Genomic DNA, 19,820 nt, shown 5'->3' on the forward strand with positions numbered 1-19,820 from the left:
TTTAAAAAATAAAATCAGTTCCTTATGATAAGACCCCTTTAAATCAATTTAAAAGACAACAGATTGGATACTTAGAATTTGAAATGAGCGCAATTAAATGGCCAGTCTCCAATTACAGTGATGGCCAAGGTAATAATTGAAGTATAAAAACACATCCAAGAATAACAACTCCTTCTTATACTGCTGCGGTGACTCTCCACAATTCTGTTTCAATCTCTAATAACAGGGTTTGCAGTGGTGCCGTTTCTGCAATAACAGACTTTGTCTTTAAACTGTACATAAGGTGAACATACCATTCATTAAAAAAGTATTTGTTTTGTAACTTGTTTCTACCAACTGTCACTCTATTTCCTGGCTTTTTCTAGCAGGTCTGTGAAAACATCCAATTGCGTTGGGTCCTTTCCGGCAGCTAGCTCAGGCTTGTGCTTCTCCAGCCAATCAGACGAGCGGATCTGCTGCCGCAGAGTACCAATCAGAGAGTCCAGACTCTCTGAGCGGATGTCGGATTGGCCATTTATAATCACAAAGCTCTCATCAGCCAATGAGACGGGCTCTGCCTTAATGTGCACAGTGTCATGTTTGGTTTGAACGCTTGAGTTCTTGAGTGTTTGTTCTTTGCACTCATCTATTGTCTTAGCGTCTTCCCTCCTCGCTGTCCCGCTGCCGTCATCCCGTTTGTCTGTCGTCCGCTGTGTTTCAGGTATCGAAGAGTCCCGAAGCTCTTCTAATGCGTTTTTAATCCTCTGCACACCTGAAGAACAGTGATGTGAGAAGTATTAATGCCAATGTCAGATAGTTTGGGTTAAGCTATGCCACTTATTTAAAATGCTGCACAACACTTACTTGCATTTTGATAAATTAGGAAATGGGTTTTTATTCAGAATATTTTGAAGTCAAAAGCGATTTTCATCAATCTGCAATATTATTTTTTAAATAATAGGAGTATTTGTCATAGTATTTCCTGCTTTGGAGGCAAAACTTAGTCACAAGTTTAGTCCCTGGCACAGTTTACCCCAAACCCTGTGAAACACTTTACCCCACAGATACCTTTTTTGGATACCTTCTTATCTTTCAAATAAAAAGGTCTTAAATAAGGTCAACAGATAAATAAAAATATACTAATAAAACAAAAAGGTACAAATAAAGCAAAGCATGCAATGACAGTGGCAACTTTAACCACTGAAAGGATAACTATGACAAAGGTATCGCTTTCCTTATTCAAACTGATTTTTTTTCATGAATATATGATGTACCTGAAGAATGAAAGCTGTGTCAAATACTTGAATATTTATATGAGCAATATAATGCCCATAGTCATGCGAAATGTCTTCATATCTATATCAGCAAGCATAATTTTGCATGAAAATATTGTTTCATTGAAAAACTAAACACTACTTTCATATATATTGTCTTTCAATAATCCAAGCACTTTTTAAGTACCTCTTCAAAAATATGGCTATTTTCAAGAGTTTCCCAGGACTTATATTTCATAGTCAAAGTACTTCAAGCACCTTGTACGAACCGTTATTTAATAATTGTATCATTATTAATATTAATAAATAAAATGGTCACATGGAAAAAAGAAAAAAGAAAAAGTAAATTAGTGACACATCTTACCCCACTCCCCCAAACTACAGGAACTAAAATGTAAATGAGATCAATCAACAAACCTAGCTGTAGTTTGTGCTGTTGATCAGTGAAGATGATTCTGAACCAGCCTGGAGACCCACAGCTGAAGGCCTGACCGCAGCTCAGCAGAACCCTGTGCTTGAGGAAACACCTCCACACAGACAGCTCCTCAGCAAACGTCTTCTCCTTCAGAAACTACACAAACATCACACACAAACTCATTGAACTCTAAAGAGTTTAGATACAGACATCTGTTCTAAAGGTGCTGTGAGAGGTTATTCTGTAGTGTAAATGCCCCCTGTGACCTCACCTTACTCAAATCTGCCCAGATGAAGAATCCCCCTCCTCTGTGCAGGAAAGGTATGTCCAGTTTCTTCAGCTCTTCTGTCAGGAAGATGTGAGCCTCTCTTAGCCTGCGTCTGTTCTCCGGGAGGAACTCACTATTCAGCCAGTCTGGAAACAGCAAGAAAACTCCCTTAGTCATTTTCTGTTGTGAACGTATCATTCTTTTGAGTCTAAACTATTTGTTCATGAATTAGGCTCTTAAGGTTCTTGAGTTCAACTCAATGACTTACGATCCAGTAGCAATGGTTAATTGTTAAAAGGAAATAATGTGTTATATTTTGGCATTTCCATGGACCATAGACCATATTAATTATACTTGTATGGTGCATTTTGGAAGCTTGAAGGCTAACATTTTAAAATGTAATTCATTCCTGTTTCAAAGCTGAATTTTCAGCATCATTACTACTCCAGTCTTCAGCGTCACATGATCCTCCAGAAATCATTCTAATATGCTGATAGAGAGACAATTTTCAAACTTTTGACCAGTAGTGTAGATACTCTGAGTAAGAATTAAGACAGTATGGCAACATTTTGGAATTCCACAACAGCATAAAAACCTTTTTAATATAGAAAAAGAGAGCCCAAAGGGTTTAGTCCATAAAAGCATGGGGAAAAAACAACCAGAAACAGTTCTATCCTTTTGAATATAATGTGATTTGGGACACACTAATACTAATCTTGCATAATAGACAGAAAAGAAAATATGGGAATTGTGAATCGGGAAAAGGTTAACAAAGCAAGGAAAAAAATGTGTGTACCTCTATCTCGGAAAAGCTGGGCCATCTGGTATTGTGTGAGTCCCGGGACTCCGTGGAAGGCGCCCAGCTGATCAAGGGCCTGTACCAAATCTCTGTTCTCCGAGTGGACCACGCCAACTCGCATCCCTGCCATTGCAAAGTCCTATATTTGTACATAACAGAAAGTCTGAATGCAGTGCTGCAATGCCAAGAATCCGAGGAAAGGCTTTTCTGACAGTCCAAATTACCTTACTGACGCCCCACATAACATGGGTTCTCTGGGGATCTGGCAACCTGTGGAAACATTGGTGTAGTTTGTGATGATTAATACAAACACACTCACACGCACCCTGAATAAAAGCAGTAATTTCTGACATTACAGTAAAGATTAAAATAATCATTAAAATTTTAATTTGGACAACATTTTCATTTATGGGTGAAGTACACTTTTAAGTGGTTTGGCTTGAATTCATTAAAATATTCAATTTAACTTGACAACTAATGATGTATACTTCAATTTAAGCAAAGGGCATATCAGATAAATATACGCAAGACTAAGTAAATTAGAATAAACAAAACACAGAAATAATAGAGAGAGAGTTTATGTGCATGTCTCTCACCCGTCCAAGCTGAGAACGCTGTGAAAAGTGTCTGTCTCGCTGAACACAGAGAGCATGTAAATCTCATCTATGATGACATGAAGCTGGTGCCTGGAGCATGTGAGAGAGAAACAATGCGTAAATGAGTGCAGTTGAGGCTAGAAATTAACATTCAAATGACATGCGTGTACACAAATGCAATTTCTCATCAATAATGTGCAACTTAATGAAGCATATGAAAACATTTGGAAAACAATGTGTGATCAGAGACCCAGTTAGTTAGCCAACCAAAAAATGAAAATAGATTTTTTTTTTAAATCGTTTACTCATCCTCATGTTGTTCGAAACCTTCAAAGAAGTTTTGATGAATGCCGTTTTACATACTGCATAAATATAAAGTGACAAGAGCAGCACCCACGCGATCTTATTTCTAAATGACAATGATTCGCCTGGTACTTCTTTGACCCTGCTCTCACTATTCGCTTTCATTATATGGACAAAGAACAGCATAAGCATTCTTAAAAACAGCTGTTGTGTTACACAAAAGAAAGTCTAAGTTCGGAATAAGGGTGAATAATATATGATCATTTTCAATTTTGGAATCACTATCCCTTCAATATTTTTATATTGACAAAATTTCACTGGCTTCCAGATATCAAAGATCTGAATCCGAATGAAACGCTAAGCGCTGGTTTCACAGACAGGGCTTATATTAAGCCAGGATTAGGCCTTAGTTCAATTAGGGCATTTAAGTAGCTTTAATAAACGTACCTTAGAAAAAACATTTCTGGTTTGCATCTTGAGACAAAACAATGACACTGGCATATTTTAAGATATGTCAGTGTATGTTGCTTTCAGTTAAAACAGCTCAAAAATGCATTTTAGTCTGGGACTAGCTTAAGCTGTGTAAGTGCGTTCGACTTAAGGCTGCACGATTCTGACAAAAATCATAATTGTTGATTATTCCCTTGAAATTGTAATTGCGATTATTAATTATGATTATCATAATTTACATTGAATGATGTTTTGAATAGCTTTATGCCATTGTTTGAAGCAACTGAATGCCATTTTGTTATATCAGAATACAAGCTCAAAACACTTTTCTATAGCATTAAGCCTCAAATGCCAAATATATTTATTTATTTATTTAAAGAAACCAAACTTAAAAAAAAAAAAACTTAAGATAAGCTGTAGAAAGAAAAAACAACACATCTTAAGCACACAGAATATTGTAAGTGAACTTTTTGTGTGTAATTGCACCTTTAAACGATAACATAATTGTGGCATACGTAATTGTAATCGCGATTACAAATTCGATTAATTGTGCAGCCATAGTTTGACTTGAAGCGGCGCTGTGCAGACCAATCAGTGTATGATATCAAAGCACTGCTAAGGGCGATTCGAGAGCAGACAGCTCCATATGGTTTCGAATCGCTCTCACTGTACTTTGATGTCATACACCGATTGGTCTGTGCAGCGCCGCTTCAAGTCAAACACACCTAACTGTTTTAGTTCAATGCTTGTGAGAAACTGTTTGAACTCACATTTTGGCAAATTGTAGAAAGCTGGTCATCTCTTCAGCCGAGTACACTTCTCCAAGTGGATTCTGGGGGTTTAACAGGATAAGGGCTTTGATGTTCAATCCCTATATAAAGAAAATACAATTTTAAGAGATCCATACATTGATTTTTAAGTGTGTACATTTGTTTGTATCTTTAAGTTAAAGCGTCTTTATTATGTATTTGAAAAGCTCCTAACTGTGTTATGGAGGTCGCCTACAATAGGTTTCAATACATTAAAGGTCAAAAAAACACTTGAATTTTCTCATAATAAACATTGCACATCGCCTCATTTTTCAGAGTCTGAAAATGGTTAGTTCGGAGATTCAGTCTTTATATATCCCTCCTTTCCGAGAGACTACTCTGCTCTTATTGGTCAGACGACCCAGTCTGTTGTGAACTTGTGATTGGTCTACCGTTTACAATGAGTGTCGAAAACGAAACGGCGATTACCATATCTGAAGATCTTCCTCAGCACTTGATACACAATGATACAAACCGTAACGACATTGTCAATTCCAACGCAAGTCCTCATTCGCAGTGCTAAAAATGACCTTCTCGACATGTTGACAACACAAACCTAACTCTTCCAGGCTTCAGCTACAACTACAGTGTTTGAGGGTCAAAGTAGACGTTGTTCACAGGCAGCCAATGAGGACCATAGGCTGGCATTATGCAAATTTGTTACATTGTTACATACGTTTGTAACAGGAAGAGAGACTGGAATTGCTGACGACTCGTTTCGGTAGTTCAGAATCTATTCTTTCTTTTGGGAGACAATAAATGTATTTATCGTGCACTTCTTTAAAACTTTGCAGACCTTTTACATTCACAAACAACTACATTACACACGGCATGAAAGGTAATATTCAAAAACGCATAATAGGAGCACTTTAAATAAAATAACCTCTTTTTTGGCATCTTTAAGGGAGTTCTCCAGTTTCTCAACAGTTAGCTGGAAAGGTCTGACATCACTTCCTGTGAGCTGCACAAACACAAAAATATACAAATAGAAAGATAAACAGAATAGCCACACGAAACAAAAATAAAACAGAAAACCACTGTAACATGTCAGCGTTACATTATTAAATCTTACACCTGAGCTTTCGCTAAGCACCTGATTATAAAGTGGCACATGGTGTAGTATGACACTGCTGTACAAGCCCACGTCCTCCGTTATAACACCATAAAAGGGCGACGGGATGAGAATGGCATCTGCAAAACAAGCACAAAAAAAATGAAAAATGTCCTTCAATTTGAGATTGATGCACTGTTAAAGAAAATCACTGAAATGAATTCATTCGGCTGAGAAAAATCGACTGTACAAGTACTTTCTGTATGAAGATATCTTGCACAGAAAAGTTAAATGACTGCAGTGAGTAACGCACAAGACAGGAAACGCATCAGCAAACGGTCGTGTCACCGACACTGATGGTTATCAACCTAATTGAATCTATTTGAACCAAACTAAACAATTAGTGTCTAACCTGCCAAATACAAGAGCTGAAAAGTGATTTAGAGTTGTTCCCTGTGTCCCCTGTGGTTGGCTGATGCTTTTTTCGAGTTATAAACAGAAACTGATGAGTAAAATTCCCAGATAACTCAACACAGATTCAGTTCACATAATATATATAAAAAAAGAAGAAATCAAAGAATTTCAAAGTCCAAGATCCATTGAGAAAATGTTACTTTACATGAGAATCTTCAGCAAAACATTTTCTCGATGGATCTTGGACTTTGAACTTGTTTGGTGTGTGCATTCCTTCTTTTGTTTTTTTATATCTGTAAACCAAGCACACATTATCAGGTAATATTTTCAGACACATATGGTCACTTATTTGGTTTAATTTTGCTCAATTTTGATTTCAATGTTTACATAATTACTAAAAATTTTAAAGTTAAAATAAAATATAATAAAATGTACATATTTTCTCAAATCAATCCAATACTCTGTAAATACTGTAGAAATTGTTTATCCATATCCAATGATTTCAATATATTTTGAAACACAAAGGAGAACTAACATTTTGTTATTCGGAAAGCAGCCAATGCTACTGGTCTATGCTAGTCATTTCAAAATGGCTAAATATGAACTGATTAATTAGTCTGGCCAATATACCCAACCATTCAAAAGTTTGGGGTCCGTATGATTTAATAAAAAAAAAAAAAAAAAAAAATAATAATACTTAAGATTCAACAAAATGCATTAAATTGATCAAAACTCAAAGCAAAGACCTTTATAATCTTACAAAATATTTCTATTTTAAATAAATGCTGATATTTTGGACTTTCTATTCTTTAAAAGAATCCTGAAAAACATATTTAGCAGCACAACTGTTTTCAACATTGATAAGAAATGTTTCTTGAGCAGCAAATCAGCATTTAGTGGGATTTCTGAAGGAAAATGTGACGCTGAAGACTGGAGTAATGATGCTGAAAAATCAGCATATTCAGCAATTCATAGTAAGTATGAGATTGAGAAGACAAAAAGTGCAGTTGTATTCTGTAGTGATCAGATGGTCTCATACCTCCTGGGTCACAGAGCGTTGCTGCTAAAGCCGAGAACAGAGACCCACAACCGTTCATAACAACAACCTGCAAAAAAACAAAGAAAATAAGCATGTGGACTGGATTTCTCTTTCTAAAGAAAGAGGAAGACTAACAGAAATAACACAGATGGTTTAATAACATCATGCTGATGTGTGCAAAAGCAGAAAAACTCACATTCTCTGGTTTTAGAGGTTTGGGAGAATGGCAGTAGTCTGACAGGAACTTAGCAACTTCCTCTCGAAGGCTTTGGGGGAAAAGAATTCAGACACAAGAACATCAATACTGTGAAATACAAACCTAAGCACTTGATTTCAAGGAATTCTAGTTTCTACACAGTTATGGGTAATGTAAACTTACAAACTGTGGCCTTTCCAATCGTGGTATTGTAAGAAAGCAGGGTCAATGTGAAGCATGTCAGGTCGCATCAGCTGTCGGAGAAACCAAGAATCACAACGTGCAACAAACATTGAAAAGTGATATCCACGCACTGAGACAATTCTTTATATTTGTGTGCATGCAAAGATTTTTGAAAGGCTTTCTTTTTGTAATAACACTTTATTATTCTTCTTCTGAAGACAATGCAAGTGGCACTTGCATGTCCAAAACTTAATAGAGTGGTTGCTAGGACATTGGTATGCTGTTGCTAAGGTGCTCTGAGTGGCATTTAGCTTGTTTTTATTCATGGTATGCGGTTGCTATAGGGCTCTGAGAGGCATTCTGAGAGAAATTCTGAGAGAAATTCTGAGAGATATTCTGAGAGATATTCTGAGAGATATTCTGAGAGATATTCTGAGAGATATTCGGTTACTAGGGTGTTTTGGGTGGTTGCCCACTGGCTAAAATAGCACATCCTCAAGACGCCATGATATTGTGATATATAGCTCACATTCTTTTTCTAAAGTAAGGGAGTGCTTACATGACACGGCTGTGTCTGAAATCGCCCCCGTAGCCTTAAATGGTGCACTATTTGAGGGGACAGCCATTTGTAGAGGTGTCCAAAACCAAGTGGACGTGGACGTAAAGTGGACGTTATTGAGTGCACTCGTTCAATCCCACAATGCACCACCAAAACGAGTGTACAACTGATGTACGTTCAACACCGTACGTACACTGTGAGAGTCGCACCGTATTAATTCCGTGTCTGACCAGAAGATGGCGCCCGCAGCTGAATCATCCATTCATTTTCCAAACTGCTTGTCTGATGTAGCTACAGCGTCATATCATACAGGCATAATCCCTACTTAATTATTACATTCCTCTTTTCATTACTACTGGAGCTACCAGTTTGCAAAGTTTCAAATGATTATTAAACAGCAAAACTTCAGCCCTTCAAGCACACTCATTGTCTGAATTCACTCCCTCAAGTGAACTATATATAATCTAATGTAGGGAATAGTGAATGAGGGAAAAAGGGGGCGATTTCAGACACAGCCACGGTTTTCAACTAAAAAGCTGTCTTCCTTCCGTAGTCTTCCTTTGCAAAGTGACATCGCCAACTACTGGCCTGGGAGCAGAATACAACCTTTTTTGTCATTTTCGCGGAACCGTGTGAACGGGGATCGTTTTGACAACGTTATCACCTGTACGCAAACATTTTCTAAAGAACTTTTCAGTTTTTAGTACATTGTTGTCATGTAAGCATAAGTTTAACAGGTTTTATTTACCCACCAGACGGAAAAAAAAAAAGAAAAAAAAAACGAATGAAAAAGGATCTTTGCTAATGAATGCAAAACAAGTAAATCACATCTCTTACCCTTTTCTGTAGGAGGTCAAAGCATAGCTTGTTTTCACTGGTTCCCAAGTTTATAATGCCCTGAAATAAATAGTATAAAAAAACCACAGCAAATTACCACACAGCAGAAGCTAGATAAACACACACACACACACAAAAAGTGTATTAAAATGAGAAAAACCACACAGATTTTCAGTTGAATTTCCTAGAAGTCCCAAGAGACTTGTGGCCACTGCGTCAACCAAAGCAGTGCCTTAAAACCAAGACTTGCTTTATACAAGGCTTATAATATCAGAACAAGCGAAAACTCTCAGACTGAGACTGAACTAAGCAAGTGACTACAGATGGGTAGATGACATGAAATGCAGTAATTTGTCTCAATAATCTCTAATATAAGCAGATTTGATGAAATCATTAAATCAGATATTACATGGAATATTATCCTGTAATTGGAATATTTTTCCATATTTATTTATTTTTAATATTTATAATATGTTTTAAAAATTTGTCCAACTGCAAGATGATTTAAAATGAACTAGTTAAAGAAAAAGATTATTAAAAATTGAACAAAAAGGCCAGGCACAGAAATGTTCACTTGAAAATAAATTTAGAAAATATGAGATGTTCAGTTAATTTAAACTAGGTATAGCCCCTCCTAACTAACTAATTCTTATTCATTACTATGATTTACTACCATGTGGGCCTGCACTGTGCAGTAAAATGTTTTTTTTGTTTTTGTTTTTTAACTGATGGTGTATGTCTGGATTTGGAAAAATTAATTATACATTTTACACCTTTATATACTTACACTACGTTCAAAAGTGTGGGGTTTGCAAGACATTATAAACGTTTTTAATTCCAATTTTGATAAATTTAATGCATTTAATGCATCACTGCTGAATATATATGGGCTATATATATATATATATATATATATATATATATATATATATATAAATCTTACTGCCCCCAAACTTTTGAAGGGTAATGTATACATACTACCCTATCTATCTATCTATTTATCTATCTATCTATAGGTGCTGTCTAATTGATAACTAATCACATCTAACATAAAAGTTATATTACATATTTACAAACTTTTATGTTAGATGATTTGACAGCACATACATATATAGACTATGACATGAGAAACTTTCCCTAAATTGTTATGCTGATAATATGATTTGTAATGCAAATAAAAATGCATTAAATTAAAATGTCAACTTGCAACATTTTCATTAAATTTTGAAAACACTGATAATGAATAATAATAATAATAATAATAATAATAATAATAATAATAATAAAGTGGTACTGTTTCCAGGGAGACTAACATGAGGGTTTGAATTCTCGTCGTATTTGTCGTCATGATACTGGTTGAAGCCTTCCTGCAGGATTCCCTGGTGCAGCCGCATGCTGTTGCCACGGCGAGACAGGTGCGGGCTGTACTGGGGTGTTTGATCACCCCAAAGCATGTTGGGTACAGCTTTGGCACTGTTGGGTATCAAGGTTTGTGAGGAGCTGGGCACAGGGGGCATTTCCCTGCTGGTGATGGCGCTCTGGTCTTCCGTCCCACGTGCCGAGCTCAGGACTCTGGTCAACATGGACATAAGCCGAAACTCATGTTCTCTCTCTTGCTTCGCTCGTCTCTCCTCCTGCTGCTCCCTCCGTTCCTCAGCCCGCGCCTCCTGCCGCATCCGGGCCTCCTCCAGAGCGAGGAAACGTTCTTCTGCTGTCTGCTGCCAGCTTAGATACCCAGCCATAGCGCTTGATAACCCCCCATCTGCCCCGCGAAGCACCCGCCGACGCTTCCTCTGATGGAACGATCCGGAAACCCCTTCCTGGTCACCATGGCTACCTCCGTCTCTCATCGCCATGGGAGCAGTTGCCGGGGATACACCTGCACCGGAGGAGCCAGTCATGTTCTGGTCACTGCAATCTGTGGTGTGATATATATATAAAAAATAAACATTAAATCAGTCCTGTTTAAAGTAAAAAATGTAATAGTAAAAAACTCATCAACTGATAACATAATTAAGGATTAAACAATCCTCTCAAAATTCTATTAAAACAACAGTTGGTGTGATAACATGCCAATGCTGTCGAGAACATCTGCGGTGCTGAAAGTAAGGCACTGGATAACAAACAGTGCCAACAGCAGACACAACAATTCACTTGGCATAAACACTGCAATGCCTATGCACTGTTAAACCGCACAGTCCGCCTAAATGAATATGGATTATCAGTTAAAACTGGTAGGTCAGGTCCATAGATATGTATACATAGATGCCACATTCGAACACTCCAGATACTTCAGCACGTATTCAGCGTGTGTCACTCACAATGAAAATCAATAATGCACAACATTGCGCAGCAACATTTCACAGGTTTGTGTTATATGTATTAACAATATTACAGGTTTTTACTATGGTACTTATTAATGGTTTTGCTGCTGAAGTCTTTTGCAGATATAGATATTCATATTCCAAACCTCTAAGACTTTTGTTCATCTTCAGAACACATGAAATCGGAGCCAGTTCTGTACTCTCCATTGACAACTACGCAACTACCAGTTTGATGCTTCAAAAAGATCATAAAGAGATTGTAAAATTAGTGGTTTAGTCCAAATTTTCTGAAGAGACTCGATTGCTTTATATGATGAACAGATTGAATTTAGGCTTTTTATTCACATTTAATTCATATGGATTAGTTTTACGATCTCTTTATGAACCTTTTGAAGCATCAAAGTGGTAGTTGCATAGCTGTCAATGGAGGGACAGAAAGCTCTCAGATTTCATCAAAAATATCTTCATTTGTGCACCGAAGATGAACAAAAGTCTTACGGGTTTGTAACAACATGAGGGTGAGTTGATGATGACAGAATTTTCATGTTTGGGAGAACTATCCCTTTAAAAATCTTGACGTTATTCAACTTTTCAAGGCAAAAATGTTTAATTAAATTGAACAAAAAAAATGAAAGTAACTATATAATGCTACAAAAAGATTTCTATTTCAAATAAATGCGGTTCTTTTTTATACCTTTCTCTGTTTATCAAAGAATTCTGAAAAAAAAAAAATGTATTATGGTTTCCACAAAAATCAGTTTCAGCATTGATGATAATAAATGTTTCTTGAGCAGCAAATCAGAATACTAGAATGATATCTGAAAAATCACATGACTCCACATGACAAATTAAGCTGTGATCACAGGACATAATTACATATTTAAAAAATATATTATAATAGAAAACAATTATTTTAAATTGTAATAATATTTCACAATATAACTGTATTACTATATTTTTTATCAAATTAATGCAGCCTTGTGAGCATAAGCGTCTTTTTATCGTTAATTAAAAGAATAGAGTAGATTAGAATAGAATATTACAAACCAATTGGAAATAGTATTACATCACATGCCACATGTCAGACCTACTGTCTCCTCAAATAACCCTTATTATTGAGTCACACTCATCTATATCTTTCTATCCATATAGGCAACAAGTGCCTGTATTGTGCAATATCTGTGTGTTCACTACATCATGCAGATGCTGTTTGGTTGCTGTTGCACTGAAATCACTGACATATGTATCCATAAACATCCATGTTTGTTTATCTATTCATCAGCAGATTGTGTATGATACCTGATGGGGAACAGATGACATGCGTGTTTCCCTGCTCTCCGTCCATCTCAGCCTGTTCGCCTGTGTTTGGACCAGCATTTTTGTGTTCAGCACCGGCTTCATCCTCCTCATCAACAGGTCCGAACTCGTAGAGCATCTCGGGAGGGCCCGCCGCTTCATCATCCGAGCTCATCACCTCCGTCTTGATCTCCAGGATTTCACCTGGTCTGGGCGGGTTAGTCTCTGACCCCTGCAGTCCGATCACCTGGTTCGCAACCGAACCGCTCCACAAGGGCAAAGTAGAACCCGAGGTTGCGGCCGATCGGTTACTCTGAGCCCTCTCCATCAGCTCGTAATACCTCGCGGATCTCAAAGTCTTCTGTTTGTACTCAAGCTTCAACTTTTTGATCTTCTCCCTGCATTGATCCCCGGTCCGGTTGATGCCCTTCTGCCGCAGAGTGCTGGCGATTCTGTTGAACACATGCTGGTTTCTGAGACAGGTTACCAGCTCGGTTTGGACCGGCACGTCCGACCAGATCTGCAGCAGCTCCAGTACCTCTGGTTCGGACCAGTTGCTGCCGCGTTCGTACTTTTTACCGTACACGTGAATCAAATGCATCGCAGCACTACAAATAAAGCTACAGTGTTATATTTATAGATTGCTGCAAATATGTTCACGCATTGGTATGGCACCGCGTGTATGTGACTAAAAGCAAATGCATTAAAATATTAAAACTCCAGCGTGTGTTACTGTAATCAATCATCTAGAGCGAGCACTGGTCGCCTACTTTACCCAGACCGGAACCAGATTCCTTTACTTTCTAAAACAGTCTTGGTGCATTTTCAGCTCGATGCTTTTGTTCTTTTTTGAAACAAGTCCTGATACATCCGGGTTCACGGCACATGCGTGCTGTCCTTATTCCGGGATAAATTTGGACCGTGACAACAAAGAACGGCGCTGCGCATGCGCTGAAAGAGGCCCGTTGAGGAGACTCACTTGTTGCTCGGGCGCGCCATCTAGTGCTTACATTAGCATTTTGAGCCACTGCGCGATATTTATTCACATTTACTTATTAGCGAGGTGGATTGGCATCTGTTTATATTATTGTATTAGACAACAAACAAATTAACATATGTTATAATGACAATTAAACTATTTTTCCCCCTAATTTCCTCAGTGTGTATTTTATATTAAAGTTACAAAGATTAATATTGTAATAAATGTAATGCTTATTGTTAGTTAATGTTTGTTAATTAATGTTAACTAATAGGACATTATTGTAAAATATTGAAAGTTTTCTTTTTCTTTTTTCGATTTTTATTATTGCAGTATTATTCCTACTGGACATACCTTCATTGTTGTGCCCCTGATATTGCTCCAATTGGATTGCCTGTGAAATATTTGTTTTCGCCTCCTTTTTTCTAAAAGAGATTGAAAATGTGATGTAAATAAAGCAGGGGCGTAGAATTTAGTAGGGACGCTAGGGACGTGTCCCTACCAATATCCAGTGACACTGATATATCTTTAGCAATAATTTCGATCAATACTTAAAATATATTTATATTGATGTCCCCGTCCCCACCACCTACGCCACTGAAATAAAGCATATATATATATATATATATATATATATATATATATATATATATATATATATATATATACTTGGGGCATTTCACTCCTAGCCTATATGAACTATAATAAGCATGTACATTTGCATTTATTCTTCATGTACATTTTTTTTGGTGATAACTTTGGCAATAAAAAAAATAAATCAAAAAAAGTTTCAAAATAATAATAATAAAAAAAGAGCTGCAGGGACTAATAAAATCAGCTTAGCAGGGGTAGAGCTGGGTCAGCGAAGAGGAATCCTTGAGTGAAATTCTGTTTTCATTTTATGACTTGCTGCTTTCGGAGTAAAAAATATTGGCAAAACTGTTAATCTAATTTATGTCTGTCAAAGCAAAAACGATGCTGGTGATTACATGTACTGTAGCCCTTGCTCCACATTGAGAAGGATCCAAATATAATCTAATTCATTCACAGCAAAAAAAAAAAAAAAAAAAAAAGTATGTTATCATTTACTAATACCCTCGAGTTTATGAATTTGACTTTCAATGTGTGGAAAAATACTCCATGAAAATGAACAGTTCCTGACATTCCCAACATATTTCCAAAGTCTTGGAAAAAACATAAGGATGGGTAAATAATGGCAACAATTTCAATTTTTGGGTGAATGTTTCTTTAAGAATTTCATTTCGACGCTAAAAGTAACGTTAAATACATATTTGCTACTGCATTTGAAAGAGCTTTTGCGATGAGGGAAAATAATAATTATTTTATTGAAGCAGTGCGTCTGAATCCTGCAGATGGAGCCCAAGAATAGCAGACCACAAATAGTCCAGAAGCCTCATTCCATGACGTACTTCCTTGGAATTGTAGGCCATTTGTGATTAGTAGAGATTTGTGTACGGATGTATCCCGTTATTTCCATAGAACAATAAAGCAGACGCGACCGATGACACATGACACCGGCACAGAGCTTTTCATTTTATTTGCAAACATTTAGATACTAAGTATAGCACGGAGATCTGCAGACACAATATTTATAAATAATTAAAATAAAGGAATAACGTTACATTACAGGAAGACGCGCGCACTGTTGAAAGTTTCATCGATCTGCGCGCGCTCGCCGTGTGATGCTGAGTTGAGTTCGCGGGGTGTCGCGGAACGACGCGAATATACTCCGTTATGGTTTCTCAGAGGATATACTTAACATTTCTGTCGTGAATGGAGTTCATTCCGGAGCTGTAGAGAGAAATGTGAGCTCGTTACCGGATTCCGAGGCTGTGTTGAAGCGCAATGACAGCTCGGTCTGTGCTCGAGGAGGGGTCAACGGTCTCATTTCTTAGGTAAATGACAGTTCGTGTGTCGTCTTTATTTAATCTAATAAGAAGGGAAAACTGAGGTTAAGTTAACGGTAAGAAAGTTTTGATTTATTGAATTTCTGCCATGGTAAGCTTTTACGTTTTCGCCCAACTTCTAAGAGACATTTCTTACAATTTGACAAATAATTTGTGAGTTTTTTTTTTGAATCCCTTTTTATTCATTCGTACAGTAACGTTAGCTGCTATATTTGTGTGTTGTTGTTTTTTGCGACTAGCAAGACAACTCGACCGTTAAGTTTTGCCTTAACGTACACATTTTGTTAAACTGTTCTGAGATGTATTATTTTGTGTTATTTTGTAATGTCAAAAAAGGTGACTTAAAGAGATACTTCTCTCAAAAATGATAATTCGGTCATCCTACTCACCCGAAATAACGTTGTTCCAAACCAATATCCTATGACTTTATTTCCTCAGTAACACAAAAGGAGGAGATGCTCGGCACAGTAACGCTCACCGTTCACTTTCATTGCACCTGTTTTCCATACTACTAATATGAATGGTGACTGGTCTCTTTTTGTCTTCCACTAAAGAAAGAAAGTCATTCTAGCACATACCAATATTTTAAACGTACACACAATCCGTCATAGATGTATTGCACGCTCAGTGCTTTCATTGAATTTCATTGCGTAATTGAATGATTTCCGTTGGTCTGACTGATTTACGGTGCACGTGAGCTCCTCTTAACGCGTGAACCCAATGAAAATTCATAGCGTTCATTGCAATAAATGAATGTAGTATTGTGCTATTCTTTGTGCCATGTAGTTCATATGATGACTGATGATCCTCAGAATAGAAAAGCATTATTATTGAGTGTCTTTTGACCTCGAAACATTCATTCTGTTGGCAGGTTTGATTATGAAACATGTTTTGTTTGTTTTTTACCCACAGGGTTTTTTTTTATTACAGGCAGTGTGTTCATTTTCTGTATTGATCCTAACAAGAGAGAGAGAGGAAAGAAAGAGGTAGAGATAAACAGTATTTGTGCGCTGTCTGTCCCTCTCTAATGAGTGACTAAGCACTTCGGTTCCTGCCCTTACGCCCATCATGGATCATAAAAGGTTTAGTTGTAGTTGTGTTTGATGAGGAGTTACTAAGGCATAGTAATTACTGTTATTTCTTCCCCAGAGAGCACGCTATAAAAATTTGGCCCTCCTAGCCAGCATACAGTAGCATCGCCATTCGCCGGGGACTTCGCCTCTTGCAAGCATGCAATCTGTCAGATCCTCAGAGACAGTTAGATAATCGTACTCTCCGTTTGATTCAGGCTTTAATGGGTGCTCAGAGTCATTAAATATGAAAAATAAGTCATTTGAAGTGTTGAACGAGATTGATGGCCCGACCTCCAAAATGTTCTACGTGACTGGCTTCACATTTGAACGTCATTTTGGCTTTGTGACCTGTTCCTGAAGCACCAGGAATTCATGATTTACTAGAAATGCACAGATGTTCAGTTCTAGGAAGGCTGTTGATAACCAATTATTTTGATTCTGTTTCTGGTCAGTGTTGCGGTTGCAATGCAATTACCAGAATTCCCTCTGGACTGGTTCCACGTTCTGCTTGTAAGCTGAAAAAAAAAAAAAAAAGTGGTCTTCTGTGTTGTTTCCAAACCAAAAAGCAACACAAAGACCTTGTCAGACCAAATAAAGAGAAGAAAGGACAAGCCACAAGCCCTGTTTGTATGTCAGAACAGCAACAGACTATCAACAGCCTTTCTGTCACATCTTACATATGTTGCGCTCTGAAGGTGAGCCCTTCATTACCTCCAACATTTATCCATTAGAAGAAGCTTTCACAAGTGGCTGCATTATTAAATTAGTCTTGTCGAGACAGGCGAAAGATTGAATAAGAGGCATTGGTTAACCTGAAAGGGAGTTATTTGACAATAGTGAAAATGTCTTAAGTTTAAGAGTGCTAGAGGCGGCGAATAATTTTCCAAGAGCTGACCTCTCATCCATTACCTTTTGTAGATTTGTCTTAGCTGCTAATTGACTCAGTCTGCTTAAAATGAGCTTAATGAATCTATTAATTGGTTCAAACAATCGATTAGGTTTAGATATGACAGGCATTGCTTTAAAACGTGCAGGTACAGTATCTCTCTCTCTCTCTCTCTCTCTCATTTTCTGTGCTTGCGGAGGTGTGACATTCACAGGTTTCATCAGTAAGACACACATGGTTTTCTCCTCTTTCCTCTCCAGCTCACTGCACTGTGCCAGCCCTTAATGAGCTCTGTAATGCAGATTTTAGACGTGACGATTTGTTTGTTTCTTCAGCAGGCCTTTTACCAAGAACCTCACTTCTTCCTACCAGGAACTGCTATTTAAATGCTAAACTCTGCATTGTAGCCGTCATACTCGGAGGAATTGTTTTGCTAATGGCACTCTCTTGTTTTAAACGACATCGTGCAGGTTGGCGATATAATTTTAACACTATTCCTAGACCTCATGTGTTATGCCTTTACTCTAGCAGGAAAATACTATGAATTTTCACGCTTGCTTTCTTTGAAAGCACACGCCAGGCTGTATTGTTCATGCTCTGTTTTGTTGTAGAGGGTGTCTGGGGTTGTACACCATGCCCTGAGCCAAGCTTTGAGCTTATTTACACAGTCAGCAAGAACTGAGCTGTCTCTAAGGAGCTGCTCAACTCTCACGGGACTCCCTCTTGCTGTCGGAGAGAGCTTCTCTGACGGATGGTGCAATACTCAAGCTACATGGTCATCATCCCAATGTATATGTCAAACCTTGAATAAAACACATTCTGTCTTTCAGAGACCCTGGCTGCTGTTCCTAAAATGTTCTTCTGGTTGAAGAATTCAAGGGCATTCTAAAAGTAGTCCATACTTATACTGTATATACACTACCATTCAGTAGTTTTGAAAGAAATTAATACTTTTATTTATCAAGGATGCATTAAATTGATCAAAAGTGATAATAAAGGCATTTATATATATATTTTTTTAAATCTATAAATTATTTATATATATATATATATATATGTATATATGTATATGTATATATATATATATTTATTAGGGCTGTCAAACGATTAATCGCATCCAAAATAAAGTTTGTTTTTACATAATACATGTGTGTGTACGGTGTATAATTATTTTCTATATATAAATACACACACATGCATATATATTTAAGAAAATGTGTTATTTATATATGAAATATTTATATATAATATAAATTATATATAATATAAATATATATACACACTTACACAGTATATACATGCAAATATTTCTTAAATATATACATGCATGTGTGTGTATTTATATTTAGAAAATAATTATACACCGTACACACACATATATTATGTAAAAACAAACTTTTATTTTGGATGCGATTAATCGCGATTAATCGTTTGACAGCCCTAATATATATATATATATATATATATATATATATGTATGTATGTATATAATATTGTTATTATTATTATTATTACTATTATTATTTTTCATTTGAAGTCATACTATAGCTTTGAGAACAACATTAATTTGATTTCTGAGAGAATCTTTTTGACCAGTTTTGTGCATTGAAGCAATTGATTCAAAAGTTCATTCATCCAGTTCAGAAGAATAATTTGTTGACAAAAACTACTTTTTATTAACATTCCAGAGCTAGGACAGATATTAAGGTTTTCAGTGAATAATTATTTGAATTTCCATCTATATCTCACACACAGCTATTAAATGACAGATCACACTACTTTTATGATACTTTCATGGTGCTTTTATGCCCTTTTGATATATGAAAGCTTTATTTTCCCTTGTGATTGCATGAAAGAGCATAGAAAACACTGCATATTTTTATTTCACGGAAGAAGGAAAAGTCTTCTAGGTAGGAAAGGGGAGGAAATGATGACAGGATTAAATTTTTCGGTGAACCGTTCCTTTAAGACAAGCAACATCAGCATGTCCTTTTTTGTGAACTTGCTCTAGATACAAGCACATAGCAAGTGGGTACAAGTTGTGAAACGCACATTCTCCTCCTTGTCCTACAAAGTGTTGTTTGTATCCCAGTTTCCCTTTGTGTAGTGCTATCAATAGCACTCAAGACACCTTTATGAAAATATATGACTCGCCACGGTCC

The 19,820-nt window shown here is 36.8% G+C and overlaps 2 protein-coding genes across 2 annotated transcripts in view; one reads left to right on the forward strand and one right to left on the reverse strand.

Moving 5' to 3' along the window:
• accs (1-aminocyclopropane-1-carboxylate synthase homolog (Arabidopsis)(non-functional)) overlaps positions 1-13,686 on the reverse strand; it is a 14,872-nt gene extending 1,186 nt beyond the window's left edge. The window contains exons 1-15 of the mRNA XM_079860051.1: positions 12,796-13,686; positions 10,486-11,090; positions 9,173-9,232; positions 7,777-7,847; positions 7,594-7,663; positions 7,398-7,464; positions 5,987-6,084; positions 5,777-5,854; positions 4,855-4,955; positions 3,332-3,421; positions 2,960-3,005; positions 2,733-2,874; positions 1,940-2,082; positions 1,671-1,824; positions 1-751 (exon numbers count right to left, since the gene is read on the reverse strand). The exon at positions 1-751 is cut by the window's left edge and continues 1,186 nt beyond it. Of these exons, the coding sequence (XP_079716177.1) occupies positions 345-751; positions 1,671-1,824; positions 1,940-2,082; positions 2,733-2,874; positions 2,960-3,005; positions 3,332-3,421; positions 4,855-4,955; positions 5,777-5,854; positions 5,987-6,084; positions 7,398-7,464; positions 7,594-7,663; positions 7,777-7,847; positions 9,173-9,232; positions 10,486-11,090; positions 12,796-13,393 (2,730 nt within the window). The 5' untranslated portion in view covers positions 13,394-13,686 and the 3' untranslated portion in view covers positions 1-344. The remainder of the gene's footprint in view (positions 752-1,670; positions 1,825-1,939; positions 2,083-2,732; positions 2,875-2,959; positions 3,006-3,331; positions 3,422-4,854; positions 4,956-5,776; positions 5,855-5,986; positions 6,085-7,397; positions 7,465-7,593; positions 7,664-7,776; positions 7,848-9,172; positions 9,233-10,485; positions 11,091-12,795) is intronic.
• A 1,539-nt stretch (positions 13,687-15,225) lies between these two features.
• The window catches only part of furinb (furin (paired basic amino acid cleaving enzyme) b), an 82,823-nt gene continuing 78,228 nt past the window's right edge, over positions 15,226-19,820 (forward strand). The window contains exon 1 of the mRNA XM_079859342.1: positions 15,226-15,687. The gene's annotated coding sequence lies outside the window, so the exon portion shown is untranslated. The remainder of the gene's footprint in view (positions 15,688-19,820) is intronic.

Source organism: Squalius cephalus (assembly GCF_949319135.1).
Source record: "Squalius cephalus genome assembly, chromosome: 23".
Lineage (NCBI taxonomy): Eukaryota > Metazoa > Chordata > Actinopteri > Cypriniformes > Leuciscidae > Squalius > Squalius cephalus.